Raw genomic sequence first — 27,017 nt, forward strand, 5'->3', positions numbered from 1 at the left:
TTTAGATACTTAGGAATTACCAAATTTGAACACAGATGATAAAAACATTTTATACACCCCAATTACAGTCAGTGAAATTGAAAATGTAATTAAAAATTTACCAACAAGGAAAAGCCCAGGCCCTGATGTATTCACTGTTGAATTTTACAAGACATTTAGAGAACTATTGCCATTACTCTTCAAACTTTTCAATGCAATTGAAAGGGAAGCTATACCTCCAAATTCATTGCTGGAAGCAAGTATCACTTTAATTCCCAAACCAGGGAAAGATGCAACTAAAAAAGAGAACTACAGACCAATCTCCTTAATGAATATAGATGCAAAAATCCTTAATGAGATACTAGCAAACAGAATACAGAGAATTATCAGGAAGATCATCCATCCTGACCAAGTCGGATTTATTCCAGAGATGCAAGGGTGGTTCAACATACGAAAGTCAATAAATGTAATACATTATATTAACAAAGTCAAGGACAAAAACCATATGATCCTCTCAATAGATGCAGAAAAAGCATTTGATAAAATTCAACACCCATTCATGATAAAAACCCTGCAAAAAATTGGAATAGATGGTCTATACCTCAATTTAATAAAGGCTATCTATGAAAAACCATCAGCCAACATCATATTGAATGGCCAAAAACTAAAAACCTTCATGTTAAAATCAGGAACAAGACAAGGATGCCCACTATCACCACTTCTCTTCAATATAGTTCTGGAAACATTAGCCACAGCAATTAGACAAGAGAAAGAAATTAAAGCAATAAAGATAGGAAAGGAAGAAGTTAAACTATCATTATTTGCTGATGATATGATACTCTACATTGAAGATCCAAAAAACTCCACCAAAAAACTTCTAGACTTAATTGACAGATTCAGTAAAGTATCTGGATACAAGGTGAATACCCAAAAATCAATAGCCTTTCTATACACAAATAACAGACAGACAGAAAGAGAAATAAGGGAAAAAATTCCTTTTACAATAGCATCCAAAAAAATGAAGTATCTAGGAATCAATCTAACAAAAGAAACAAAAGATCTCTACACTGAAAACTACAGCACTCTGAAAAAAGAAATCAAAGAGGATATAAAAAAATGGAAAGATGTCCCCTGCTCCTGGGTAGGAAGAATCAACATAGTGAAAATGGCCATACTACCAAAACTGCTATACAGATTCAATGCAATGCCAATTGAAATTCCAACACTATATTTCACAGAACTAGAAAAAAGAATCCAAAAATTCATTTGGAACCATAAGAGACCTAGAATAGCAAAAGCCATCTTAGGCAACAGACACATGGCAGTGGGTATAACAATTCCCAATTTGAAACTATATACTACAAAGCCACCATGATAAAAACAGCAAGGTACTGGCAGAGAAACAGACCTGAGGATCAGTGGAACAGACTGGAAGACACAAAAACAAACCCAGATGTACTCAGCTACCTCATCTTTGACAAAGGAGCTGACCATCCTCAGTAGAGGAAAGATAGCCTCTTTAATAAATGGTGTTGGAAAAACTGGATTTCAACCTGCCAAAGATTAAAACTAGACCCTTATCTATCACCATGCACTAAATTAAAATCCAAATGGATTAAAGATTTAAATATTAAAACAGAAACATTAAACTTGCTGGAAGGTAAGTGAGGCAGAACTCTGGAAGACATTGGCATAGGAAAAGACTTTATGAACAAATCCTCAGTAGCACAGGAACTAGAAGATAGAATCAACAACTGGGATCTCATCTTATTAAAAAGCTTCTGTACTTCAAAAGAAACCATCAGCAGAACTAAGAGATAACCTACAATGAGGGAAAAAATTTTTACCAGCTGTTCCTCAGACAAAGGACTATTATCAAGAATATATAAAGAACTCAAAACAATCAGCCCCCCCAAATATAAAGACCCGATTCAAAAATGGGCATCTGAAATGAACAGACATTTATCAGACAAAGAAGTAAAAGCAGCAAGTAAATATATGAAAAAACACTCCTCATCACTGGTCATTAGAGAGATGCAAAGGAAAACAACACTGAGATTCCACCTCACCTCACAAAGAATGGCTGTTATCAAGAAATCAATCAATAACAAATGTTGGCGGGGTTGTGGGGAGAAAGGAACCCTTCTCCATTGTTGGTGGGAGTGCAGACTGGTGCAACCACTATGGAAATCAATATGGAGATACCTCAAAGAGCTTGGACTGGAGGTTCCATTTGACCCAGCCATCCCTCTACTGGGTATCTTTCCAAAAGAACTAAAAGAATCATATCACAGAGAAGTATGTGCACCCATGTTTATAGCAGCACAGTTTGTAATAGCTAAAACTTGGAAACAGCCTATTTGCCCATCAGTTGGAAAGTGGATAAAGAAGATGTGGTTTTTCTATAAAATGGAATATTAGCCATAAAGAATGAGAAAATAGATTCATTCATAGGAACATGGATACATATTGAAGATATACTAAGTGAAATAAATAAGGCACACATGTGTAAATACCAAATACTTTCTCTGGTGTGAATAATCTGCAATAATACATAAGATCCTAATAAGATTATTGACATTGAGAAATGGGAAGAAAGGAGCTAAAGGTGTATGGAAGGTGGGATGGGCAGGGGAAGGGTAAAAAGGGAAAAGAAAAAAATATGAGATAATCAAAAGATGGAAATGAAGTGGTTGTAGATGGGGAGGGGAGGAGGGGGTAAAGGGAAGGCAGGGACAAGGGGAAAAAATGAGAACCAAGACTTGTCATGTAGAGGTACAAGATCCCAACAATGAATGTAACTGTACTGTATCCCTAAAATGTACCAATAAACTCAATTAAAGCTGAAAAAAAAAAACCAGATGTAAACACATTTCCAGGAGGTTAAAAACTCCACTAAAAAGTTTACACAGCAGAATGTGAGAACAGAATTTCAGATGTAGAATATAGGATTGCAATTAGTGACCAGGAAAAGAAAATTTTCTTAAAAATAGTAAGGGACCATGAGAAATCAATTCAGCAACTGCTAGACGATGTAAAGAAGAATGACAAGACTGAAGAAACGAAGAAACAGGAGAGAGTGTAAGTGACATAAAAAACAAAACAAAAACAACTGTTTACAGAAGTAATGGCAGAAAACTTCCCAAGTAGGGGAAAAGAACTTGACATACACATAAGTGAGGCATATAGGACTGCAACAGAAGAACAAAATTCTACAAGCAGTTAGAGAAAAGAAACAAATCATATACAAATGAAAGCCTATCAGAATCACAGCTTACTTCTCAACACAAACCCTCAATGCAAGAAGGGCTTGGAGCGATGTATTTCAAGCCCTAAAGGTAAACAACCTCCAACCCAAACTGATACACCCTGCAAAACTTTCAAAATTGATGGAGGAAATGAGATACTTTCATGACAAAGAGCACCTTAGGAACTTCATGAATACCAAACCAGCACTACAAAAATTTTTAAACAGTATCATAGGAAAAGACAATGATGATCACAACCCCAGGAAGCCCAGCAGAATGAATCCATCAGGCACAACAAGAAATTAAATGCAAAGGGGGAGAATCCTAGAAAAAGAAAAAGTCACGACAAGGATAAGTCAATACATATCAGTTACAACCATCAGTGTTAAAGATCTCAATTCACTAATCAAAAGAGACTGGCAGAATGGGTCAAGATCCAACAATATGCTGCATACAAGAAACACACTTAGTTAAAAAAGAAACTCACAGACTGAAAGTTGAAGGATGGAAAAACAATGTTCCCTGCAACAAGAACCTGAAAAAAAGCAGGAGTAGCTATCGTCTTTGCAGATCAAGTGGATTTCAAACCAACACTGATTAAGAGAGACAAAGAAGGAGACTACATCCTTGTAAAGGGAAAAATCCAAGAGGAAGAGATGACAATCATAAATATATATGTACCAAACACTAGTGTGTCCAACTATATAAAACAAATACTAATGGACATGAAAAATCAAATAAGCACTAATACAATAATAGTAGGGGACGACTTCAATACCCCACTGTCACAAATAAATAGAAGAACTAGACTGAAAATTAATAATGAATTATAACTCAATCAAACTCTTGAACTAATGAACTTCACAGATGTTTAGAGTGTTCCACCTCAAAAAATTAGAATACACATTCTTTTCACATACACATGGGTTGTTCTAAAAAGCAGACCACATAATTGCTTACAGAACATGTTTAAGTGAGTGCAAAGGAATTGGAAGTTATCCCCTGTATATATATCAGTGAAGTTGGAGATCAACAGCAAAAGAAACTGAAAGAATTTCATAAACACATGGAAATTGACCAACAAACTTCTGAATAACCAATGGGTCACAGAGGAAATTAAAGAAGAAATTAGACAGTTTCTACAATTAAATGACAATGTCAATACAACATATAGGAATCTATGGGACACAATGAAAGCAGTCTTACAAGGGAAATTTGTAATACTGAATACTCATATTAGGAAAACAGAGTGAGCCGAATTAAACAACCTGATACTGAACCTTAAGATTTTAGGAAAAGAAGAACAGGACAAACCCAAAGCTCATACAAGGGAGGAAATTATAAAGATCAGAGCAGAAATGCAATGGGGACTGAGAGAATAATACCAAAAAAAAAAAAAAAATCAATGAAGCAAAGAGTTGGTTCTTCAAAAGAATAAACAAAATTGACAAACCCTTAGCTAATCTTATCAAAAAAAGGAAAGAAAAGGCCCAAATGCATGCAATTAGGAATGAAAAGGGTGAAATTACAACAGACCCAGCAGAAATCCAGAGGATCCTCAATACCTACTTTGAGAACCTATACTCCAATAAGATGGAAAATACAGAAGAAATGGACAGATTCCTAGGTACATATGAATTACCAAAGTTGAATGAAGATGACCTAAAAATTCTAAACAACCCAGTATCAATCAACAAAATTGAAAATGTAATTAAAAACTTTCCAACTAAGAAAAGCCTGGGGCCTGGTGGCTTCACTGATGAATTCCACAAGACATTTAAAGAGAACTACTCCCACTACTGTTTAAACTCCTCAATGAAATTGAAAGACAAGCAATACTTCCAAATTTATTCCTGGAAGCAAGCATCACTTGATCCCCTAAGCACAGAAAAAGAGAAGTATAGGCCAATCTCACTAATGAACATAGATGCAAAAATCCTTAATAAGATAATGACAAATAAAATGAAGAAGATCAACAGAAAGATCATACACCCTGACCAAGTGGGATTCATCCCAGAGATACAGGGATAATTCAACATATGCAAATCAATAAATGTAATACACTATATATTAATAGAGCCAAGGACAAAAACCACATTATCATCTCAACAGATGCAGAAAGTGTTCAACAAAATTCAACATGCATCCATGATATAAACCCAACAAAAAATTGGAATAGACTGACTCTACTTCAATTGGATAAAAGCCATCTATGAAAAAGTAACAGCCAGTATCATACTAAAATCAGTCAAAACCTGAAATCCTTCACACTAAAATCAGGAACAAGACAAGGATGTCAACAAACACCACTCCTGTTCAATACAGTTTTGGAATTTTTAGCCACGTAATTAGACAAGAGAAAGAAATAAAATAAAGATAGGAAATGAAGAAGTCAAATTGTCATTATTTGCAGATGACATGATACTCTATATAGAAAACCCCAAGAAGTCCACCAAAAATTTTCTAGACTTAATAACTCAATTCATTAAAGTAGCTGGATATAAGGTCAACACACAAAAACAATAGCTTTCCTGTACATGAATGACAGTCTCACTGAGAGAGAAATGGGGCAAACAATTCCTTTCACAATAGCATCCCCCAAAATTGAAATAACTTGGAATCAACCTAATGAAAGAAATCAAAGGCCTCTACTCTGAAAACTATAGCACTCTGAAAAAGAGATCAAAGAGGATATCAGAAAATGGAAAAATATCTCTTCCTCCTGGGTAGGAAGAACCAAGATAGTGACAAAGGCCATACTCCCAAAACTGCTATATAGATTGAATGCAGTCCCAATCAAAGCACCATCAGAATATTTAACAGACCTTGAGAAAACAATCCAAAAATTCATTTGGAACAAGAGACCTAGAATATCAATTCTAGACATAAGAAGAAGGTAGCGTGTATCACAATCCCCAGCTTGAAACTATACCACAAAGTTATTGTGATAAAAAACCATGCTATTGGCAAAGAAACAGACCTGAGGTCCAGCGGAATAGACTAGAAGATACAGAAACAACTCCAGACACACTCAGCCACCTCATTTTTGACAAAGGAACCATATACCCTCACTGGAGAAAAGATAGCCTCTTTAATAAATGATACTGAAAAAACTGGGTTTCAACTTGCCAAAGATTAAAACTAGACCTATTTCTCACATCATGTATTAAACGAAAATAGAAATGGATTAAAGATCTAAATATTAAAACAGAAACACTAAACTTGCTGGAAGACAGGTTAAGTAGAACTCTTGAAGACGCTGGTGTAAGAAGAGATTGTAGGAAAAAAACCTCAGTTGTATGCGAGCTAGTACTGTCAACAACTGGGATCTCTTATTAAAAAGCTTCTGCACAGCAAGAGAAACGACCAACAGTGTGAAGAGATAACCCACAATGTGGGAAAAAAATTTCACCAGCTGTCCCTCAGACAAAGTTCTATTATCCAAAATATAAAAAGAACTTTAAAAAAATCAGACCTCCCAAATTTTTAAAGACCCAATCCAAAAATGGGCATCTGAAATGAACAAATACTTCTCACACAAATAAGTAGAAATAGCAAATAAACATATGAAAAAAATGTTCAACATCACTGGTCATTCAAGAGATGCAAATGAAAATGCTGAGATTCTACCTCACCCCAGAAAGAATGGCTGTTATCATGAAATTAACCAATAACAAATACTTGTGGGGCTATGGGGAAAAAGGAACGCTACTCAATTGCTGGTGAGCAGGCTGGTGCAACTACTGTGGAAATCAGCATGGAGATACCTCAAAGAATTTGGACTGGAAGTCCCATTTGACCCAGCTATTCCTCTGCTGGGTATCTTCCCAAAAGAATTAAAAGAACCTTTCCATAACAATATATGTGCACCCAGGTTCATAGCAACAGTTTGTAATAGCTAAAACTTGAAAACAGCCCAATTTTCCAGTAACTGGAGACTGGATAAAGAAAAAAAATTTTTAAAAATGGAGTACTACTCAGCCATATCAAATGAGAAATTAGAGATATTTATAGCTAAATGGATGACATTGAGGCCATACTCTTAAGTGAAATAAATAGGGACACATATAAATTCTGAATCGTTTCTCTGGTGTGAGAAACTGAAAGTGTAAATAAGGATTAAAAGGTATAATAGATAATGTGAAATAGGAAGAAAAGGAGCAAAGGGGAAAGGGAAGTGGGAGATGTAGGGGAAAGAAGGGAATGGAATTAATTATGAGAAAATTAAAAAATGGAAATAAAGTCTCTGTAAATAGGGTGTGGTGGAGGGGTTGAAGGGAGGGCAGGAGAATGGGGAAAAAATAAGAACCAAGATAGATTATGTAAAGATGCAAATTTCCAATAATGAATGTCACTATGTTGTATACATTAAAGGTACCAATAAAGTTAAGAAAAAAAAATAATAAAGGCAGCAAGTATTTGATCTCTTTCAATGACTACAATCTAGAAAGAAGAAATGGCATTGTTCAGTTGTCAGGGAATGTGAAGGTTTTTAAAGATATTACTTCTAAAATTTCCTTCATAAGTATTTACTAATCCACATCAGTCACTTAAAGACAAAGGAATAAGCTAGGGAGATAGTATTTTTCATCCTGTATGTAATAGGTGACAAAAGCAGTAACACTAGAAGTTATCACAAAAAAGCTCAGATATCCGTCTTAAAACAATAGACATGTAAATTGTCGTGAATTCACAAAACAGAACATTACTTAGTAACATAGTGGAAGAAAGTACTGATCTACAACAATATGGATGAATCTCAAAACCATTATGCAGAATGAAACAAGCCTTACACAGGAAAGTGTATATGTATGATTCCATTCACAGAAAGATCTACAGCAAGCAAAACTATTCTACAGTAAAGAATATCAGACCAGAGGTTTCTTTTTTAGGATTAGGAGAAAGGATTCACTGGGAAGGTACACAAGGAAACTTATGGAGTTATGTGTTGTACATATTAATAGGAGCTTCAGTTACACAGGTATACGCATTTATCAAAATGCACTATGAACTTAAGATTTGTGAATTTCACTGTATATAAATGCAATCTTAAGAGGAAAAACGAATCCTGAAATCTAGTTAATTATGTGCATGCCAAAGCATTTAGAAAGAAGGGTACTGTTATTTGTGTACTGTACATAAAGAAATAGGTTGATGGATAAAGAAATGAATAGATATCAATAAAGCAAGTGTAGTAAAATACCTGTGGTAGAATCTAGTGGTAGAAATACAGATGTTTACCATAAAATGTACATTTAACATTTTTCAGTATTGTTGGCAAAAATAAAAAATTATATACCTGCAATCAGGAATCATTATTTATAAAAGTCAAAATATGAAAGCAACTCAAGTATCCATCAATGGATATCTGAATAAACAAAATGTGGTAAATGCATAAAATAGATTATTCAACCCATGTTTATAGCAGCACAATGTATAACAGCTAGATCTTGGAAACAGTGCATATGTTCATCAACAGATGAATGGATAAGGAAAATATATTTATATACAATGGAGTACTACTTTGCCATAAAGAAAAGTAACTTGAGGCATCCACAGGCAAATGGATGCAACTTGAGAACATGAGTGAAGTAAGTCAGACACAGAAGCTCTCTTATTGAGAAACCTGAGATTATATATAATCTACATATAGATCTAGGATTATTCATTTTTAAAAAGAAAGAAAATTGTGACACATGTTACAACATGGATGGACCTTGAAAATGTTAAGGGAAATATGTCAGTAAACAGGATAAACATTGTGTGATTTCTCTTATATAAGGTATGTAAAGTAGTCAAATTCATAGAAATTGTGGTTGCCAGAGGCTGTGCAAAGAGTAAATGAGAGTTAGTGTTAAATGTTGTCGGAGTTTCAGTTTGGGAAGATGAGAAAGTTCTGGAGATGGATCATGGCGGTGGTTACACAATGTTCTGAAATTCTTAATGTCACAAAATTGTGTATTTAGAAATGATTAAAATGGTAAGTTTTGTCATGCGTATTACATGTCAACCAAACAGAAAAAAGTTGCCAAATCTCCTAAGGTTTAAACTACTTTCATCATCTTCTGATTTTGTATTAAGTAAGTTTCTGATGCATAGTACAATCATAGTCTTGATTTTTAAATAGCACTGCCTGCATCAAAGTAAATACTCATCATATTACAGAGATACATCCATACCCATGTTTATAGCACCCCAACTCACAATAGATAAATCATGGAAGTAGCCTTTGTCTATCAACAGATGAATAGATAAAGAATATATGGTATACACACACACACACACACGCACACACATATATATACACACACATATATATATAGAAGTCATTAAGAAAGTGGAAGGATTTTGAGACCACAATACTAAGTGGAATAAGTCAGTTACAAAATGTTAAATATCACATGGTTTCTCCAATATGAAAGACCTAAAATATAAATAAAAAGCAAAATAAAAGAGCATGCTAAAATCAAGGAGGTAGACTCTGTAGAGATGGGAAGAGAATTTAGGGAAAGAAGGAAAGGGAAGCACTGGGGAGGGAAAAAGAGGGGTAGGAAAAATGACCAAGATGTGATATGTATATGTATCAAACTCCAAGAAGAATGGAATCACTATGTATTGCAAATGTCTACTAATAGCTTTTAAAAAATACTGTTGGTTTGCTAGATTTTGCAGCAGTTTCTCAAGCTAAAAATATGTAAATTGTATTCTGACATGAGCTGAAGATTAAAACAAACCAAGAGAAAGGAAATGAGTCCAGAGAAAGGTAACCTGCTTCAAAATATTTTATTAATTAAAGCCTCAATAGACACATGAAAAATAGCTAATAATAGCATTATGTCTTTATAAGGATAGAACTAAAAGACTAAACAAGGAGCTCAGTAAAAGGAGTAAACTAGGTAAGCATCTATGGAAAAATCAATGAAATATGAATGAATACTTTTGGGGGCCTTAGGACACATATCTGCATCAGAATAATGTCATCTATTTTGCTAAAATAATACATTATTACATTTATTCTAAACAAATTTAAATTACTGGAAATATTTAAAATACTATTTAAATATTACCAATAATAAGCATGTATTTATTGTCTATTGCATATGGCACTAATCTGAGAAATAACGTGTGATAAGAATTACGCAACCATAAATTGTACCTGACGTTTGGTAAGAAATATTATGCTCATACCTTACATATACTTATACAAATTATTTATATACTCTTTTCCTCTTAAAAGATTTTCTTTGAAGAATCATAAATACTTGACATATAAAGCTGTAGTAACATGGCTCAAAGATTAAAAAACTGAATCAACATTTTAAAAAATATAGGTTTTAAGATATTCTCTTTATTTTTCAGATTACTTCAATTTCTAAGCACTTAGAAAATGACTATGATAAAAGTTCCAATTTAAATAAAAAGTCAGTACATATAATACCAAGTAGCTATAAACTTGGATCTTGAAACATCTGATATATAGATAATATATAATCATCTGATATATAGATAACTTCCTAAATAGTAAGTGTAACTTCAAAGTTTTTTCTCTTATGTGAAATAGATACAATATCCTAATTATTATAACAGTAAGAACCATTATGCAATTTTCTCAAATTAGAAATATATGTTTTGGGCTGGAAATGTATCTCAGTGGTAGAATGTTTGCCTAGTGGGTGCCAAGCCCTGGGTCTGAGCTCCAGAAAGCAACAACAACAAAAAAAAAAAAAAAAAAGAAAGAAAGGAAAGAAGAAAAAGAGGGAAGGAGAGAGTAAACAAGGAAGGGGAGAAGAAAGAATATAGATTTTATTATATGGTAGCAATTGCAACTTGAATACAGGTATACACAAGGAACTATACTTAAGCATAATAAAATAATGTCATTATGAGCTACAAATATATTTTATTTAAAAGTCATTTCTCACATTTATTCATTCATAGATCCAAAGATTTGAATTTTAGGAAACACAGTAACTTATAAATTTATAATAATGTAATAATATTATATTTGTGACTATGTGGGAATGCAAACAATTATGAATTCTAATCATTTTATTGCTCTAACTAAATTTCTTTATGTGCTTAAAAATTTTAAGTGTGCTTAAATTTCTAGACATTTTAGTAATATAAGGGCAAAATTGGTTGAACCTACTGGAACATTTTAAAATAAAAACGTATCACCTCAAAGAATCCTAGGCATTCAGCAGGGAAATATTTCAAGTTCAAATATCAGATAAAAACAAAGATCTAGATGTTCTTTAAAAACTACAATTGTTAGCCAACTTATAATAAGGGAATGTCTTCTTTACTGATAAGGGACTAAAAGTAAACTAAAAACTTAATTTTGAGGTTATGTATTTTTCGTCCATCATGAAGTCTTTTCAAATTTGTTTTGTTAGAGCTTTAAATGTCATGAAACAATTTGATTTATTTAGGATGTTAAGTTTGATTCTGATTTTAAAGCTACCATCTCCCTTATGTTTTTAAATTAATTCATACAAATCCCTGATTAATAATAAAAGGGTTTGTCATCAGTATTCAAAGCCCAGCCCGAGTTGTCATGGCTGAGAGGGCAGAAATCTGCTTGGAGTAAAGAGAGAACCCAACTGAATTCTTGACGTCTCAGTCTATGAATGTGTAAGCACTTCATCTGTTCATGGAAACACAATATTCTGGCAGGCTGGGGGTAAAGGTAGCTGCATGGGCAGCAAAGTGGAAGAGCTGGGAAGCAGTACTATATCAAAGCACAAAATTGTAGAAGGGATACATTTTGCATGTTTCCCTTTTATTTTTACAAAAATTATGTTAATTACTGTAAGATATTTGTGTACTAAGCACTTATTCTGTCACTGCTGTCCATCTTATGATCTCTGCAGAAGTCAATGCAGATCTGACTTTTGGTAATGTTTTATAAAAGAAAATTTTGCAAATTAGAATGTAATACAGGCAATAACTCCTCCTCCTCCTCTTCTATTTTTCATTTTTTATTCTTAAATGCAATGCTGAGATAAATACTATTCCAGATCTGATTTCCACTTAGCAGCTGTATGTGTTTTAGGAAGTAAATGTTCATCTCTGAATGTTAGGTGTTATCTGTAAAATAAGGATAATATCTACCTTTGAAAATTATTGTAAACATAATCAGTAATAAGTAAAAGTAATCAGTAATAAGTAAAACACACCTTATGTAAAGTATTATTTGTAATTTGAAAGATAGAAATATTAATAGAGATCAGATAATACATACACAATACTTTCCAGTGAAAACTGATCTTGAAAAGTTAAGTGGTTTCTTCAATTATTTCTTTATATTATTATTCTTCATTGATATTAAGAATAATCAAAGAAATTGACATTTATTGTGTTGCTTATTATGTGTACCTCAGGTGCTATTTACCTGCCATATACCTAATATACCTAATAACCCAAGGTAAGGACTATTATTATCCCCAATTCACATATTAAGAAACCAAGACATAGGGCCGGGGATTTAGCTCAGTGGTTCCAGTGTCAGCCTTGCCAAGTGCAAGGGCCCAAGTTTGATCCCTGGTACTCCCCCCAAAAAAGAAAGAAACCAAGACATAAAGTTGATAAAGTCACATAGCTAGGAAGTGACAAGCTAAGATGCGAAGCACTAAGTTAGTACAACTCTTTAATACTGCATTGTGTCATTTATATCTATTCATTCAATCACGCATTAATTCATCAAATATTTAATGTTTGTGGTATATGCCAAGGACTCCAGCAGAAACATTCAGTTTTTGTTCTATTGGGGTTTTTTTGTTCATTTTTTTGTTCTGTCTGTTTTGCTTTTGAGGCAGGGTCTTGCTATGTAGTTCAGCTGGCTTTGAGCTCACTATGTAGGTCAGGCTGGCCTCGAACTCACAGCAATCCTCCTGCCTCAGGCTCTCAAGAGCTGGGAGTATGCCACCACATCTGGATTAGAAAGATTCATTTTCAACAAAAAAAAGATCTCAAAACATTTACCCTTTTCAGGAACCTACTAGAATAAATACTGTACTAAAACAGGAAAATAAAAGAGCAATCTATTAGAGAAGATATTCTATCAAAATAAGGAAGTAAACAAACAAACAAAAAAACCCAAAGACATAGCCTCCAGAAAACAGGAGAATCTAGTCAAGAGAAGAAAATTTCCAGGAAAGAGATAAAGAAAACTCCCAGGATAGGTGGGGTGGAGGGAAAGCGGGGGGGGGGGAATGAATTGAAATATGTTAAGTATATGTAGCAATTCCCCACAGTGAATGTAATCATCATGTACTGCAAATATATACTAACAAAAGTTTTTAAAAAATTAAAAAGAGAAAGAAAACTTCCAGGATAACATCTATGAAATAGGTCTATAGCAACAAGTACAGATTAAACATGAAGAATGAAGAAACATTCTAGAAGATATATATCTAAGAAATATGTGAGATTCCTTCCTGATGACTGCACTGAGAAATTTTATAGTTTGTGGGCAAACTGAGGGAATATTAATGATAGGAACACAGAAGACTAAGAATGTCAGAACAAAAATAGGCAATTATAAATCTTAAACAAAAATGTTGTACCATGGTAAGTAGATGTTATTACTCATAATTACATAATTATTCATTTCTTTTCCACTCTTACTTTGCTTGCCCATATTCAGGGCATACTTCCAATTAAAATTACCTGGGTCTCAACCTTGTAACTTATTTTGGCCAAAGGAAGATATACAGATGTGATGCATACCACTTCAAAATGTAACTTTTTAATGTTATTTGTGAGGTCTTTCTCTATCTACTTTTAGTTCCTGCTCCAGAGTATCTATTTACTGAAGTTGTAGCTCTAAATGAGAAGACACATGAAATAAAGATGAACTGAGTCTTTAGCTGGGTAGAGTGACACACACCTGTAATCCCAGTGCTTGGGAGGCTGAGGCAGGATGACTGTCTTGAGTTCAAGGACAGCCTGGACTACATAGTGAGTTCAAGGCCAAAACTACAGAGCAAGACCCTATCTTCCCCAAAGATGAACTGAGCCTCAAAAGGCCAGCAAACCTAGGACAGCCTCAACTGATCTCAAAGACTTTTAAAAATATCACAGATAAACACAAAGCAAGACATAAAAATAAAAACACATAAGAACATCTGTGTTATTTCATCTGATGAGATGCTGATATAAACAAGAAATAAGTGTATGTTGTTGTAAGTCACTGAACATTTGCTGCAGCAAAAGCTGACTGAAAATACACAGTACATAAATTCATAGCCTAGCAATAAATCATATTTATAGTCATATTAAGATAATTAATATCAATTAATTCAATAGATTCATTCAGAAAGCTAAAATTAAAAGTTGTGATTTAACTGTAAAACAGGTCAGAGAACAATAGATGATAAAAAGATGATAAAAAGTTAAATACAAATATAATATACATGGAAGCCAACGTCTCAAATTAAAAATATAAGAGATGAAAGTATATTTTTTATAACTATATATGCAAATTGCAAAAGAAAAACTAAAAAATCTGGAAGCTTTTGATCAAGGGAGCAGGTGAGGGAGCATTCCTTTTTGTTATAAGACTAACAGTATTATTTTAATTTTATTTTTTTATTTTAAAAAATTTTATTATTTCAATTTAAAAAATACTTATCTATCTTATTTTATAAAAATCATAAAGCACAGCAATAAAATAAAAACAATAAAATCAAGAAAGCAATCATGTTTGTTTGTTTTTTTAAAGTATTTTGTAAGTAAAAAACAAAAAGTAACACATACACACGTGCACACACACACACACACACACACACACACACACAAACCCCACCTGGGAATCAGAAAGTCTGGAATTATTCTTTCACAATTTAACTTCTACTTTTCTCTAGTCACATTTTTCTTGGCTCTTTTTGTTTCAGTATTTAGTGGAGAATAATCAGTATCATTGGCCCCTTATAATGCAGCATTTATTACAGTTCTGCATTTTCAATACCAGATGCCACTGACATTATATTATAGGGGAAAAAGGTGAGATATTACTAAAGGCTAACCTGTGTAGGGGGCTCTTAATTACTGTACATAAGCTTGTGATTTGACAGATTATCTATGATCCCTCTTTACTTTTTTCAGAACAATTATCACCTTTTGGCCATTTCAATAATCTATCAGAGGATCACTAAAGACTGAGAAAAATTATAAAAAGTAAATTACTAAATTAGCAAAATGACTATAATTCAGAGGCATTTAAGTTCAATATGTAAGCAGTTTTATTCATAAAATAAATAAATTACAAAATAATTCAGCATAAGATCTCTTTACAAATCATGGGCCAGTATTTAAATTATTGGATTTACCAAAATTCTAACACAAGGTTTTAGAAATATATTTATTGAATAAAGAATATACCTATTTGTGTTATAAGGACAGAACATGTTGAGCTCTGTAATAATGAGATTTTTGTTATCACCTACAGATTTTAGTATGCCAAGTCTCTCCCTTTACCATAAATAAAATGGAAGTTATCTGACTATGCCAAGTTTTAGCTAGTAATCTCTACTACTCTGATTAGAAATATGTTAGACTTTTTATTGTTTTGTGTTTTTTGAGATAGGGTGTTGCTATTTAGTCCAAGTGCTTGAACTCACTGTAATCTTCCTGCCTCAGCCTCCCAAATGCTGGGATTACAGGTATTCACCATCATGCCTGGCTCATAAATATGTTAGATTTAGACAGAAAATATTTTACCTGTGTGACATATTCCACTATGCACTTAACCAGACTGTACTTGGAGCTACAGTTCAAAGACCCACCATTTACAAAAAGGCAGTGGGGAATAACAATGCACAAGAGAAATTAAACATGTTATAATGCTGTGGGCCATAGTATTCATTCATCAGAAATTAAAATAATTAATAGCACATGTTTTTCATACCTCTTCATCTTTCATATTCACATCCACACTTTTTGATTGGATGGCTTTGGTTATATGGTCAATGTTGTTTTCCCTGCAGTAATCAAATATGTCTTTGTCTTCTTCCCTAATTGAAATAAAAAAAACTTTATCTTATTGTAAAATACGCAAAAGTTGCACATTTTTATCACAACCTGTTTGCTGCTGACACAGAATAGAATCTTGTTTTTATAAAACATTTAAAGTAATAGATTTTCAGTAGATACAATATATTCAACCTCCAAAAAGATCAAAGTTTTTAGCAAGTATAATTATAAGGAAAAATTTCCATCTGCTTTAATAAGCTTCATGAATAATCTAGTATAACATCCTGAAATAGATTTTCTAACTGCCCCTTTTCCACTTACTTTTATATGCTCACAGATACAATTTCCTCTAACTTGGCATTTTCAATCACAGCACTGTAGTAAGATGGCTGTTTTGAGTAAATCACATACTACTGTCTGTGCTGAGATACCAAAGAGCAGGACACAGCTTACAATTTGCCATGTAAGATAACAGAATAAAGTGATTGTTACTCAAGGTTTAAAATATATATATATATGTAATAATATATATAAACAATTTTCTTAAAAGAAAGATAATACAAAGAGCATTATTATAAAATTTAAAAATTCTTTATGAGACAATAGAATTAAAGACTGCGAACAAAAGTTGGGAAGTATACTATGTACTTGGTACTATTCTAAAGATGGTGCACGTGCTAATTCATTTAATTTTTAATCCATCAACTTCACAGGCAAAGAGAGGTTAAATGACCTTCCAAATGACATCATATTTATTAAAGATACAAAACAGCTAAAACTCAGATTAAATGATTTCGTTACTATGGCATGATGCTTCTTGACTAGTCAGGTGCAATCTATCCCAGAATCTAAAGCAAAAGTGCTTACCCTGACGCTAATGAACTCTCTGAAACAGTATAAAGAATCATCTTTGTAATACATACGCATTTTCCAGGGGTTTGGGTAGGAAGGGAATAGCTTTAATCAGATTCTCAACAAAGTCAGTGACTCTTAAAAGAATCATGAATTTGGAACATTACAATGAAACTAACTAACGTGCACTAAATTTTGTTATTTTTATTTTCTTTTTTCCTATACCAGGCATCAAACTCATGCTTGCCAGGCAGGCACGGTGCCACTGGTTAAATCCCCTGCCCAATGTGCACTAAATTTTATGGATAGGTATGAAATAATGCATTTTGAGTTCTAAAATAAAACTAGTGTTGCTTTATAACCAGGAAAGCCTGGTTCTGATATATCCATGTATCAGAAATCAAACAACTGGTCACAGGAATTCTTCTACTATAAAAGCCAATTTAAAAAACTTACAAGTAAAACTTCTGCATGAAAAGTAATTTTCAGTCATAGCTAATTATCTTAAAATGTTACTTGGTATCAACCATTTAAAGCCTTCCTCAAACAATTGGTATATTTTATTAAGCATCTACTACATACAAGGCACTCTGTAAGATTCTGTCAATAACAATATAAAGCTAACCAAGAAAGCTTAGCTTCACACACAAAGTATAATGGGGATGATAAAATTAATATACCATTAACATAAGATAGAACTTGGTCTTTAAAAAAGACTATAAGAGAACTTCTAGCATATACAATTGTATATTGCTTCTAGATTAACAAAATAAGGTAGGTTTTAAGGAAGTGCTCAGGTTTAATTTGAAAATTACTATTTTGCATAAGTGAAAATGCATTTCCAGATCATTTACTCTTATAAATATGGAAAATTTAGCACAAAACCCCAGAAAGGAGAAATCTGATTTTTAAAATTATGGCTGTTAATACTATTTCAACTTTACAATCAAAAACACCATTTCTATGAGAGTGCATTTAGAGTTTCCAACTTGGGAATAAGAAGGGCTTTTTTTCTGCAATCCAATAACAGAGACTCGTTAATTCAAGAGGCAACAACTTCAAATATTATTTTAACCATAACAAAAAATACACTACTCATCAATTGCTTTGATTTTGAAAATATGGAGAGTTGGTAATGAGGCACAGAAAAGAACATAGGAAGATCCAAGGGATGTAGTTATCCATGGCCTGTAAAATATAAACTATTCATAAATGAGAGGAACTTCTGGGTGGTCTTTCCTTCTTACCCCAACTTTCACATTTACACATATAACTATGCATTAAGCAGTAAAAGAATAAATACATTACAAACATTTACATTCTTATTTTACTTAATATATTTTCAATATTTCTTAGATACATCATCTATATATACTATTTTGCTGTGTTAATTTCTTTTTAGAAAGGGAGGGAGATTTGTTTACTTGTTTGTCATATATATTTTATCATCATTGAAAATGTCAGGAACATAAGGTAAAAGATCCCAATGATGAATGTAACTGTATTGTACCTAAAATGTACCAATAAACTTAATGAAAAAAAAAAAAAACATCAGGCACAGAAGTATTCATAAAATACTTCAGGGTAGGTTATACAACTTGAGTATAAAAGGAGTATAAAATCACTACAAATGTACTACAAAGTTGAGAGACTAATATGAAAAATAAGGGATATTCTTAGTCTTAGTTGTTTAAATTAAAAAAAAATATATATATATATTTATATCTACTACCACACCAAATTTTGACTGGCAACAACCAAACTGTCTTTATACAATGCCACCACCTAGTGGCCAAAATGGAGAAATGTTTGGAAACAGCTTCTACATCTTTCTTGCCACTAACAAAATTATATATACAAGGTACCAATCAAGCCCTTTCTCCTGATACATTTCCAGGTTAATAGTTCTATATAGTCTTCCAAGGCAATATTTCTCTCTATTCCCATATTTACTTTAAATGAAACAACACTTTAAATGAATCCAAGCATTATAAAACATTTTAGACCCTTAATAAATGTTAGTGCCCTTCTACAGCTCTCTTTATCTCCCTTTCTCTTGTGATTCTCACTTGCTTGTTGACTATGAGTCTGAAAATTATATTCATTCTCTGTGGGTAAGTATGTTATGTCTGTGATTCTGCCCTCAAGGTTGCCCCACACTTCTAGTCTCTTTAGATTACTGCACATTTTTTGAAACTGACTGGAAATAATACTTATACTGTACCTGAAGGAAAAAGCACTCACTTTCCTTGAAATTCTTTTGGAACATAAGGACATAATCTTTTTTTTTTTTTTTTTTTGAGATAGGGTCTCCCTTTGTAGTGCAAGCTGTCCTTGAACTCACTATACAGCCCAGGCTGGCCTGGGATTACCATACCCACTGTGCCAAACTATAAGAACACAATCTTATAGAAAAGAGGGATAGTGTTTAACTTTCTTTTATCCAGTCACATGCAGAATAGACACTTTGCCCATTCCTAAAAATGCTATTTGTACCATTTTCTTTTATATTAGTTTCATTTTCCTATCAAAATATTTCAAATATATTTCATGGTAAGCCACATAAAATGCACTTACTATTTAATCTACCTCAAAAAATTAAAAATACATTTATAGTACTAGCTCAGAAGAATTCATGCACCTCAATAGCAAGAAAACAAATAGCCTGATTTTAAAAATGCCAAAAGATCTGGAGATTTCTTTAAAGAGATGTGAATGGTAAATACAAACATTAAAAATGCTCAAAATCCCTAATTATCAAGAAAATCTAAATTAAAACCAAAATGAGAGGGCTGGAAATTTAGCTCAGTGGTTCCACCACCTGCCGCGCAAGTGCAAGGTCCCGAGTTCGATCCGGGGTACAAAAACAAAAAACAAAAACAAAAAAACACAATGAGATACCACTTCATGCTTGTTAGTCTGGTTATTGTAATCAAGAAAAATGGTGACAAGTGTTGGCAAGGATGGCGAAAAAAGAGAACCTTTGTATACAGTTGGCAGTTTTGAAAAAAGTATGGAAGTTCCTCAAAAAGTTAAAACAGAAGCACCATGTAACCCAGCAATCTCACTTCTGAGTAAATGAGGGTGATTAAAATAAACAGTGAATGTTTAAATTTTAAAAATGTATCAAGAAATTCCCCCTCTTCTAAAACACTCATCATATTGATTTTTGTTTGTTTTTGCGGTACTGGGGATCGAACTCAGGACCTTGTGCTTGCGAGGCAGGCATGGTGCCACTGAGCTAAATCCCTGGCCTTATCCCATCATTTTTCCATCACTTTCTGAAGCAGCCCTGGAAGACCTCTTTTGTGAGTGCCTTTAAGTAGCATAATCAAAATAAGGTGAATGCTGCTGCCAAGTGCCATAAGCTGAAAAAGCTGGCTTGGAAAAACATGGTGGTAGGCCCTCATCCACCTTATTCATCAGATCTGGCACCGGGCAACCTCTGGCTCTCCCCCAGTGTAAAAATGACCTCAAAAGGTAAACGTTTTTAATCAGTTCAGGACAAAAAGGCAGCTAATTAGCACAACCAATGGTATTTATGAAAAAAGACTTCCAGAACTGGTTCAGAAAGTGACAAGAATGATAGGATAAGTATTTGAAGCAAAGGGGAGTATTTTGAGGGAGATTAATGGCAAAGTGTCTTTTATTGGAATAAAATGAACATACTATAATTTTCAATCACAGTTTGTCTATCTAAAAACAACCCTGAAATTAGTATGTTGAAGAGCTATCTGCACTCCCATGTTCATTTCAGCATTATTCACAACAGCAAGATACGGAGGCAATGTATAGCCATTAAGCAATTAATGGATAAATATGGTATACATGCACCACAGAATATTATATATCTCTAAAAAGGAAATTCTGTCATTTAGGACAACATAAATGAAACTAGAGAACATTACAGTAAGCCAAGCACAGAAAGGCACTGTATGATCTGCCTTATATGTGTAAAAAAGTCAATTTCATATGAACAGGGTAGAAGGATGGTCACCAGAGATTAGGACAGGAGAGGGATAAAAAGGGAGAGATGAGGAAAGGGAAGATGTTGATCAAAGAATACAAAGTATGAGTCAGACTGAAGGAATAAGGTTTTAGTGATCTACTGCACTGCATTGGTGACATAATGTATCATACATTGCTTGCTAGAATAGGTTTTTAAGTTTCTTAACACATCAATGATAAATTTGTAAAGGGATAAATATGTTAATTAACATGATTTAATCTTTCTGAAATGTAAACATAGATCAAAATACCACCTTGTACCCCATAGCTATAATTACTGTCAATTAAAAATTAATTTAAAAATTAATAAATAAAAAGGATGGTCAAAGAAAGCATGAGAACAGTTGATATTATATTCTAGTCTTGAGGGCAAATTGACAATCCCACTGAGTTACTGAAGAATTAAGAACAGAAAGAACGATGATCAAAAACAGAAGTGCCAGGAAAAGTACAGGCAAGTAGGCATTTCACAGGTCCCATATACACATAAAGATATAGAAGAGAAAGGAAAGAGTAGAAAGAGTAGACTAGTAAGAGAGAATACAGTGGGAAAAATAAAGAAGAAAAAATGAGTAAGAAAAGGGTGAGATTAGATGGTGATGGTTCTGGTTGATGAATAACCCCTTGCCAAGAAAGGGCTGTTGATCTACAAACAGGTGGATTTGTCTATCTGCTTGGTTGGCACCATGGCATGAAGCACATTAGAAAAGGCTGAATATGAGAGCCAGGAGACTTTTACAACAGTTACTGTTTATGTCAAGACCTAAGTGTCCCAAGGGACCCATTTTCACATAATCTATAATTATCTCTTTGCTTTAATCGCCTTGTCATTCCTGAGGCTCTCATGGGCACTGGAAGAGGAAAACCTCATTAACTAAACCTTTTCTCCTCTCTCCAGCCACCCATGGCTTTTAATTGCTTGGTGTGTTATTATCTAGAAGTGCAACTGGGATCATTTTCATAAGAAAGGGAGGTAGAGAGGAGGAAAGGAGCCATGAGTCCCTGAGGTATGCACCACAGACAAACCTTTGCTTTCTCAATTATTTATGCCAGCTGAGGTTTTACAGGCTGAATAAATCCATAACTCAAGTTCATTCTGAACAGTCAGATCCTCAAGGGGGAGTTGCCCACTTGCCTCTACACATTTGTGTAGTCTTCAAAGAATAACCAGAATGTAACAAGACATATGTCATCCAATTTATCACCTATCACCAAAGTGTTGACAAAATGTTGATCACAGGCAACAGAGTGAAATAGGGAAGGATACTACCAGCTAAACAGTCAGAGGGATGCTCTTAGTGTTAAGGGCATTGTTGGCATTGGGATGGCAGAGTCTCAGAATGACTTAGCCTATTAAAAAAATACACAAACACAAATATCCAGATTTTAAAGTAAAATATATAGAATATATTTTTCTGGTTGTTCTGGGTATCAAATTCAGGACTTCACAGACTGATAGGTCAGTGCTCTACCACTGAACTATGTTCCCAGCCCTGACATGTACAACTGAAGCTTCAATCTTTAAATAAATTTGTTAAAAATAATTTATTACCTAATAATGCAAAGTTCTAAATAAATAAGCAGAATCTTATACCATTTGATTTTATGAATGAAAATAAAATCATGTATGTTACAGTTTTTTATCCAACCACACTTCTTTCAGGAAGATTTTAGAATACAATTTATGTGCAAGTGACAAGCTTTTATGCTACCTTCATTCTAGTTTCTATTTTCACCAAGGATACAGAATTAAAGCAGAAAACAATCACTCTCATTCTAGTTTGTTACACTAACATTATTCCACTTATAATCAAGACTACAAAGCAAACAATGAAAAAATATTTTGAAAATATAACCAAAAATCACCATTGTTTAAAAACTGAGACTATAGGTCAACGATGAAAGCATCTTTTTGAAATTCTACAGGCTTTTGTGTCTGACCACAAGGAATGACCTCTGGTATTTTCTGCCAAAGCACTTCATTTGTCTTACAGAGCAACTAATCAATTCCAGAGCCCATCAATCATTTCAGTTGTATACTAGTCTGGTCTTGCTTAGAGAAGGTCCAGATGGCTTCCTGTGTAAGTGGAATTAATAAAATTCTGATAGATTACAAGGTTTCAAACTAGAAAATATAACAGAGAAGACCAAATCATATTACAAAGTGAGGTGGGTACTGTAGAGTATTTATTGTGCTCTCTTGCCCTAATTTTTCAACGTATGTACTGTACCAACTTCCTGATCAAATCTAAGTATATAAGTCACCAATAGTGATAATTCTTAAGTATGCCAGGATATGTACTTCTGAGTCATTTGATTCTTTGCAAAGCCATATGTTTTACAATGCTTTTTCTGTCTATATGAGAAACGGCTGATCTTAAAATTAGAGGTAACTGTGTAAGATCTGTTACACTTACTTCTATAGATCAAAAACCAGATCTACTAGCATTGATATGTCTTCCCTTGTTTTCAAAAAAGCAAACAATTTGTACCTAGTTATATAACCAGACTGACCTGTGATTTTTAACTCCTAATATCTGATACTGGTCTCCCGGACTGTGGGGACTCCTTGATGCTGAATAACAATATTAATAAAAGCTTATAGTTATATAGTAACTTATTTTGTGCCAGATTATTCTAGGATGCCTGTGTGTAGGTATCTAAATAATTCTCATAAGTACCATATGAGAAAAGTACTATCATAATCCCCACTTACAGATAAATAACTTGCTTAAGGTCACACCTAAGGAAGAGTGAAACCAGCATTTGAATGTCAGTGATCTGACTCCAGAATTTTTTGTATTTAATTAGACTCACAATATATTCTTTCTATTATATTATAATATTACAGAACAATGAACTACCTTCAGAATGATAAATTTGTGTCTGGCCTCCAGTATATTAATATAGAGTTCTGTACCTGTATATCCTATTGCCACTTTATATGAGAATAAAGATCAGAACCAAAATGGCAGAGCTGGGTGGCCCTTGGCTCAAGAACATTTACATTAAAATTAAAATAAGCCCTAAACTCATCTACAATACACAGCATTCAGGAAAGCTACCATGACAATGAAATCCAAGCCTAATCAAATGGATTTATTAGATACAGTATAGATTTTTCTGATCTTTACAAATGTTAAAACAATTTGGAGTTTATATATTAAAGTATCCAACATAGACCTTCAAAATACATTATTCTGGCATGCTTTCAAAATCTGTGGTGGAGCATACCTGCAACCTCAGCACACTGGGAGGCTGAGAGGATCACAAATTTGAGTTTTATCTGGGCAGTCTTGTTATTTAATGAGACCCCTTCTCTCTATCTCAAAAAAGGGGGGTGAAGTGGGGATGCAGCTCAGTGCAAATCCCCTGTGCTCAAAAGAAAACAAAACATAATGTTTTCAAAAACCTATGGTTCCTTAAAAATAGCTTTGTCTTTTCATCTAACTTTACCAGTTGATATTTGAAAAACTAGGATAAAATCTACTGTTGCTTTTATTTAAACTGAAGATAATTTTGCCAAGAATTTGCAGTTAACATCAGTTAAAGCACAACTGTCTTTTAGAAAAATAAAACACCAGATACTATATTTCACCCAAGTACCAAAAAAAAAAAAAAAAAAAAAAAAACACAATATAAGCTTTGGGATAAAAGCTTGTTTTACTGTTATAATAAGCATTTTGATACTGCATAAAAAATATAAGACTACATCTTTCACAGGAATACTCCAACATTTCTTATTTGTTATAATGAAATTGTTATACTATAAAATGGATTCTCCCATTATAAGAATATGACTAATTGTTGTGACTTCTAATTTACTCTAACGATAATAAAATTACTATTTGTAATAGAAGGCTTTCTTTTCTTTCTTTTTCTTTTCCTCTTTCATTTCTTTCTTTTTTTTTTTTGATACCAGGGATTGAACTCAGGACGTTGTGCTTGTGAGGCAGGTGGTCACACCACTGAGCTAAATCCCTGGCCTTAGAAGGCTTTCCTTTTAAGTATATGTTTGCAACACATCATAGTTACATCATTTTGGGGGACTAGTATATGGATGCAGCATATCTTATTTTTTATCTTCTTCCCGATTTCTACCAAGTCTGACTTTATGTTTCCTAATATCTCTTTGTTTAACTCTTATTTGTTTGAGTCTTAGGCTTTTCATATAAAAGAAACCATACAATTTTAACTTTCTGTGTCTGACTTATTTCACTTAATATTATGGTCTTAATTTTTTTTCCTGTAAATGGCATGGCTTCATTGTTTTTTATGGCTGAATAGTACTCTATCATGAATATATACCACATTTTCTTTATCCATTCATCTGTTGATGGGAATCTAGGTTATTTCCAAGTTTAGCTATTGTGAGTAGCACTGGTATAAACACGAGAATTGATGTATTACTTTAGTAATGATGCTTTAACTTGGGGTTATACCTAAAAAGAATATGGATGGGTCAGATATCATTTCTATTTTTAGTTTTTTGAAAAATCTCTATACTGATTTCCGTGGTGGTTGTATTAGTTAACATTTCCATCAACGGTGCAGAAGGCTTTCTTTTTTCCTGCATCCTTGCCAGAGTTTGCTGTTTTTTACATCCTTGATGATAGCCATTCTGACTGGGATAAGATACAATTGTAGAGTTGTTTTGATTTACATTTCCCTAGTGGCTAAAGATAATGCATATGTTTTCATGCACTTACTGGACATTTGTACTTCTTTTGAAAAGTGTCTATTCAGTTCATTTGGCTATTTTTTTGATTGGGTCAACTGTTTTTAGGGGGTAATTTTTCCTTAGTTCTTTATATCTTCTAGATATTAACCTCCTATCAGAAGAGTACCTGGCAATTTTTTTCCCATTCTGTAGGTTGTCGCTTCATTCTGTTGATTATTTCTTTTGCTGTACAAAGCTTTTAAATTTAATATAACCATATTTGCTGAATCTTGGTATTATTTTCTGTTATTAGAATTCTACTCAGAAAGTCTGTGCCCATGGCTTCGTTTTCTCTAGGTAAATCTTCCAGTAGTTTCAATGTTTGTTTTAATATCTAAGACTGATCCACTCTGGTTTGACTTTAGCATAAAATGCAAGATATGGAGATAGTTTCAATCTTCTGTATGTAGATAACAGGCTTTCCATGCACTGTTTGTTAAAGGGGCTATCTTTTCTCAAGCATATGTTTTTGGCTCCTTTGTCAAAAATCAGATAGTTAAAGGTGCATGAGGTTGCTTCCTACTGTATTGTTTAACATGTCTATTTTGGGGCCGGTACTATGCTGTTTTTTTTTACTATGTAGTATAACATAACTTTAAAGTATAACTACAGCTTTGTAGTATAACTTGAAACCCCAAATTGTGATGCCTTCCACTTTCCTCTTTCTACCCAGAATTATTTTGGCTGTCCTGGGTCTCTTCTGTTTTCTTGTAAGATTTAATTATATGGAACTACCTCAGTGAAAAATGTTGTTATTTTAATAGTGATTGCATTAAATCTATAGATCACTTTTGTTAATGTGGACATTTTATTTATTTCTGCCTATGCAGAAAGAAGGGATGTGTTTCCATTTTTCCACATCCTCTTCAATCTCTTCCTTCAAAGCTTTATAGTTTTCATTATACAGATCTTTCATCTCTTTTGTTAGAATGATTCCTAGGTATTTTCTTAGTATATTCATTATTGTTGTACAGGCACACTACTAATTATATTGTACTGATTTTGTATCATGCCATTTCCTGAATTTGTTTATTAACTAAGAATTGTGTGGTGGAATTTTAGGGGTCTTTTATATACAGAACAATATCATCTGCAAATAGAGATAATTTGACTTGTTCTTTCCTATTCAGATCTCTTTTCTTTCTTTCTTTTCTTTTGGTACTGGGGATCAAACTCAGGACCTTGCACTTGTGAGGCAGGCTGTAGAACCACTGAGCTAAATCCCCGGCCCTCTC

General features: G+C 33.3%; 1 protein-coding gene across 2 annotated transcripts in view; it reads right to left on the reverse strand.

The window, feature by feature from the left end:
- Positions 1-27,017, reverse strand: part of Acbd6 (acyl-CoA binding domain containing 6) — a 190,310-nt gene that overhangs the window by 92,315 nt on the left and 70,978 nt on the right. For both annotated transcript variants that reach the window (XM_010630276.2, XM_010630277.1), the window contains exon 5: positions 16,138-16,243. In XM_010630276.2, coding sequence (XP_010628578.1) covers positions 16,138-16,243 — 106 coding nt within the window. The remainder of the gene's footprint in view (positions 1-16,137; positions 16,244-27,017) is intronic.

The sequence above is a fragment of the Fukomys damarensis genome, unplaced genomic scaffold (genome assembly GCF_012274545.1).
Source record: "Fukomys damarensis isolate Sample0158 unplaced genomic scaffold, DMR_v1.0_HiC HiC_scaffold_11, whole genome shotgun sequence".
NCBI lineage: Eukaryota > Metazoa > Chordata > Mammalia > Rodentia > Bathyergidae > Fukomys > Fukomys damarensis.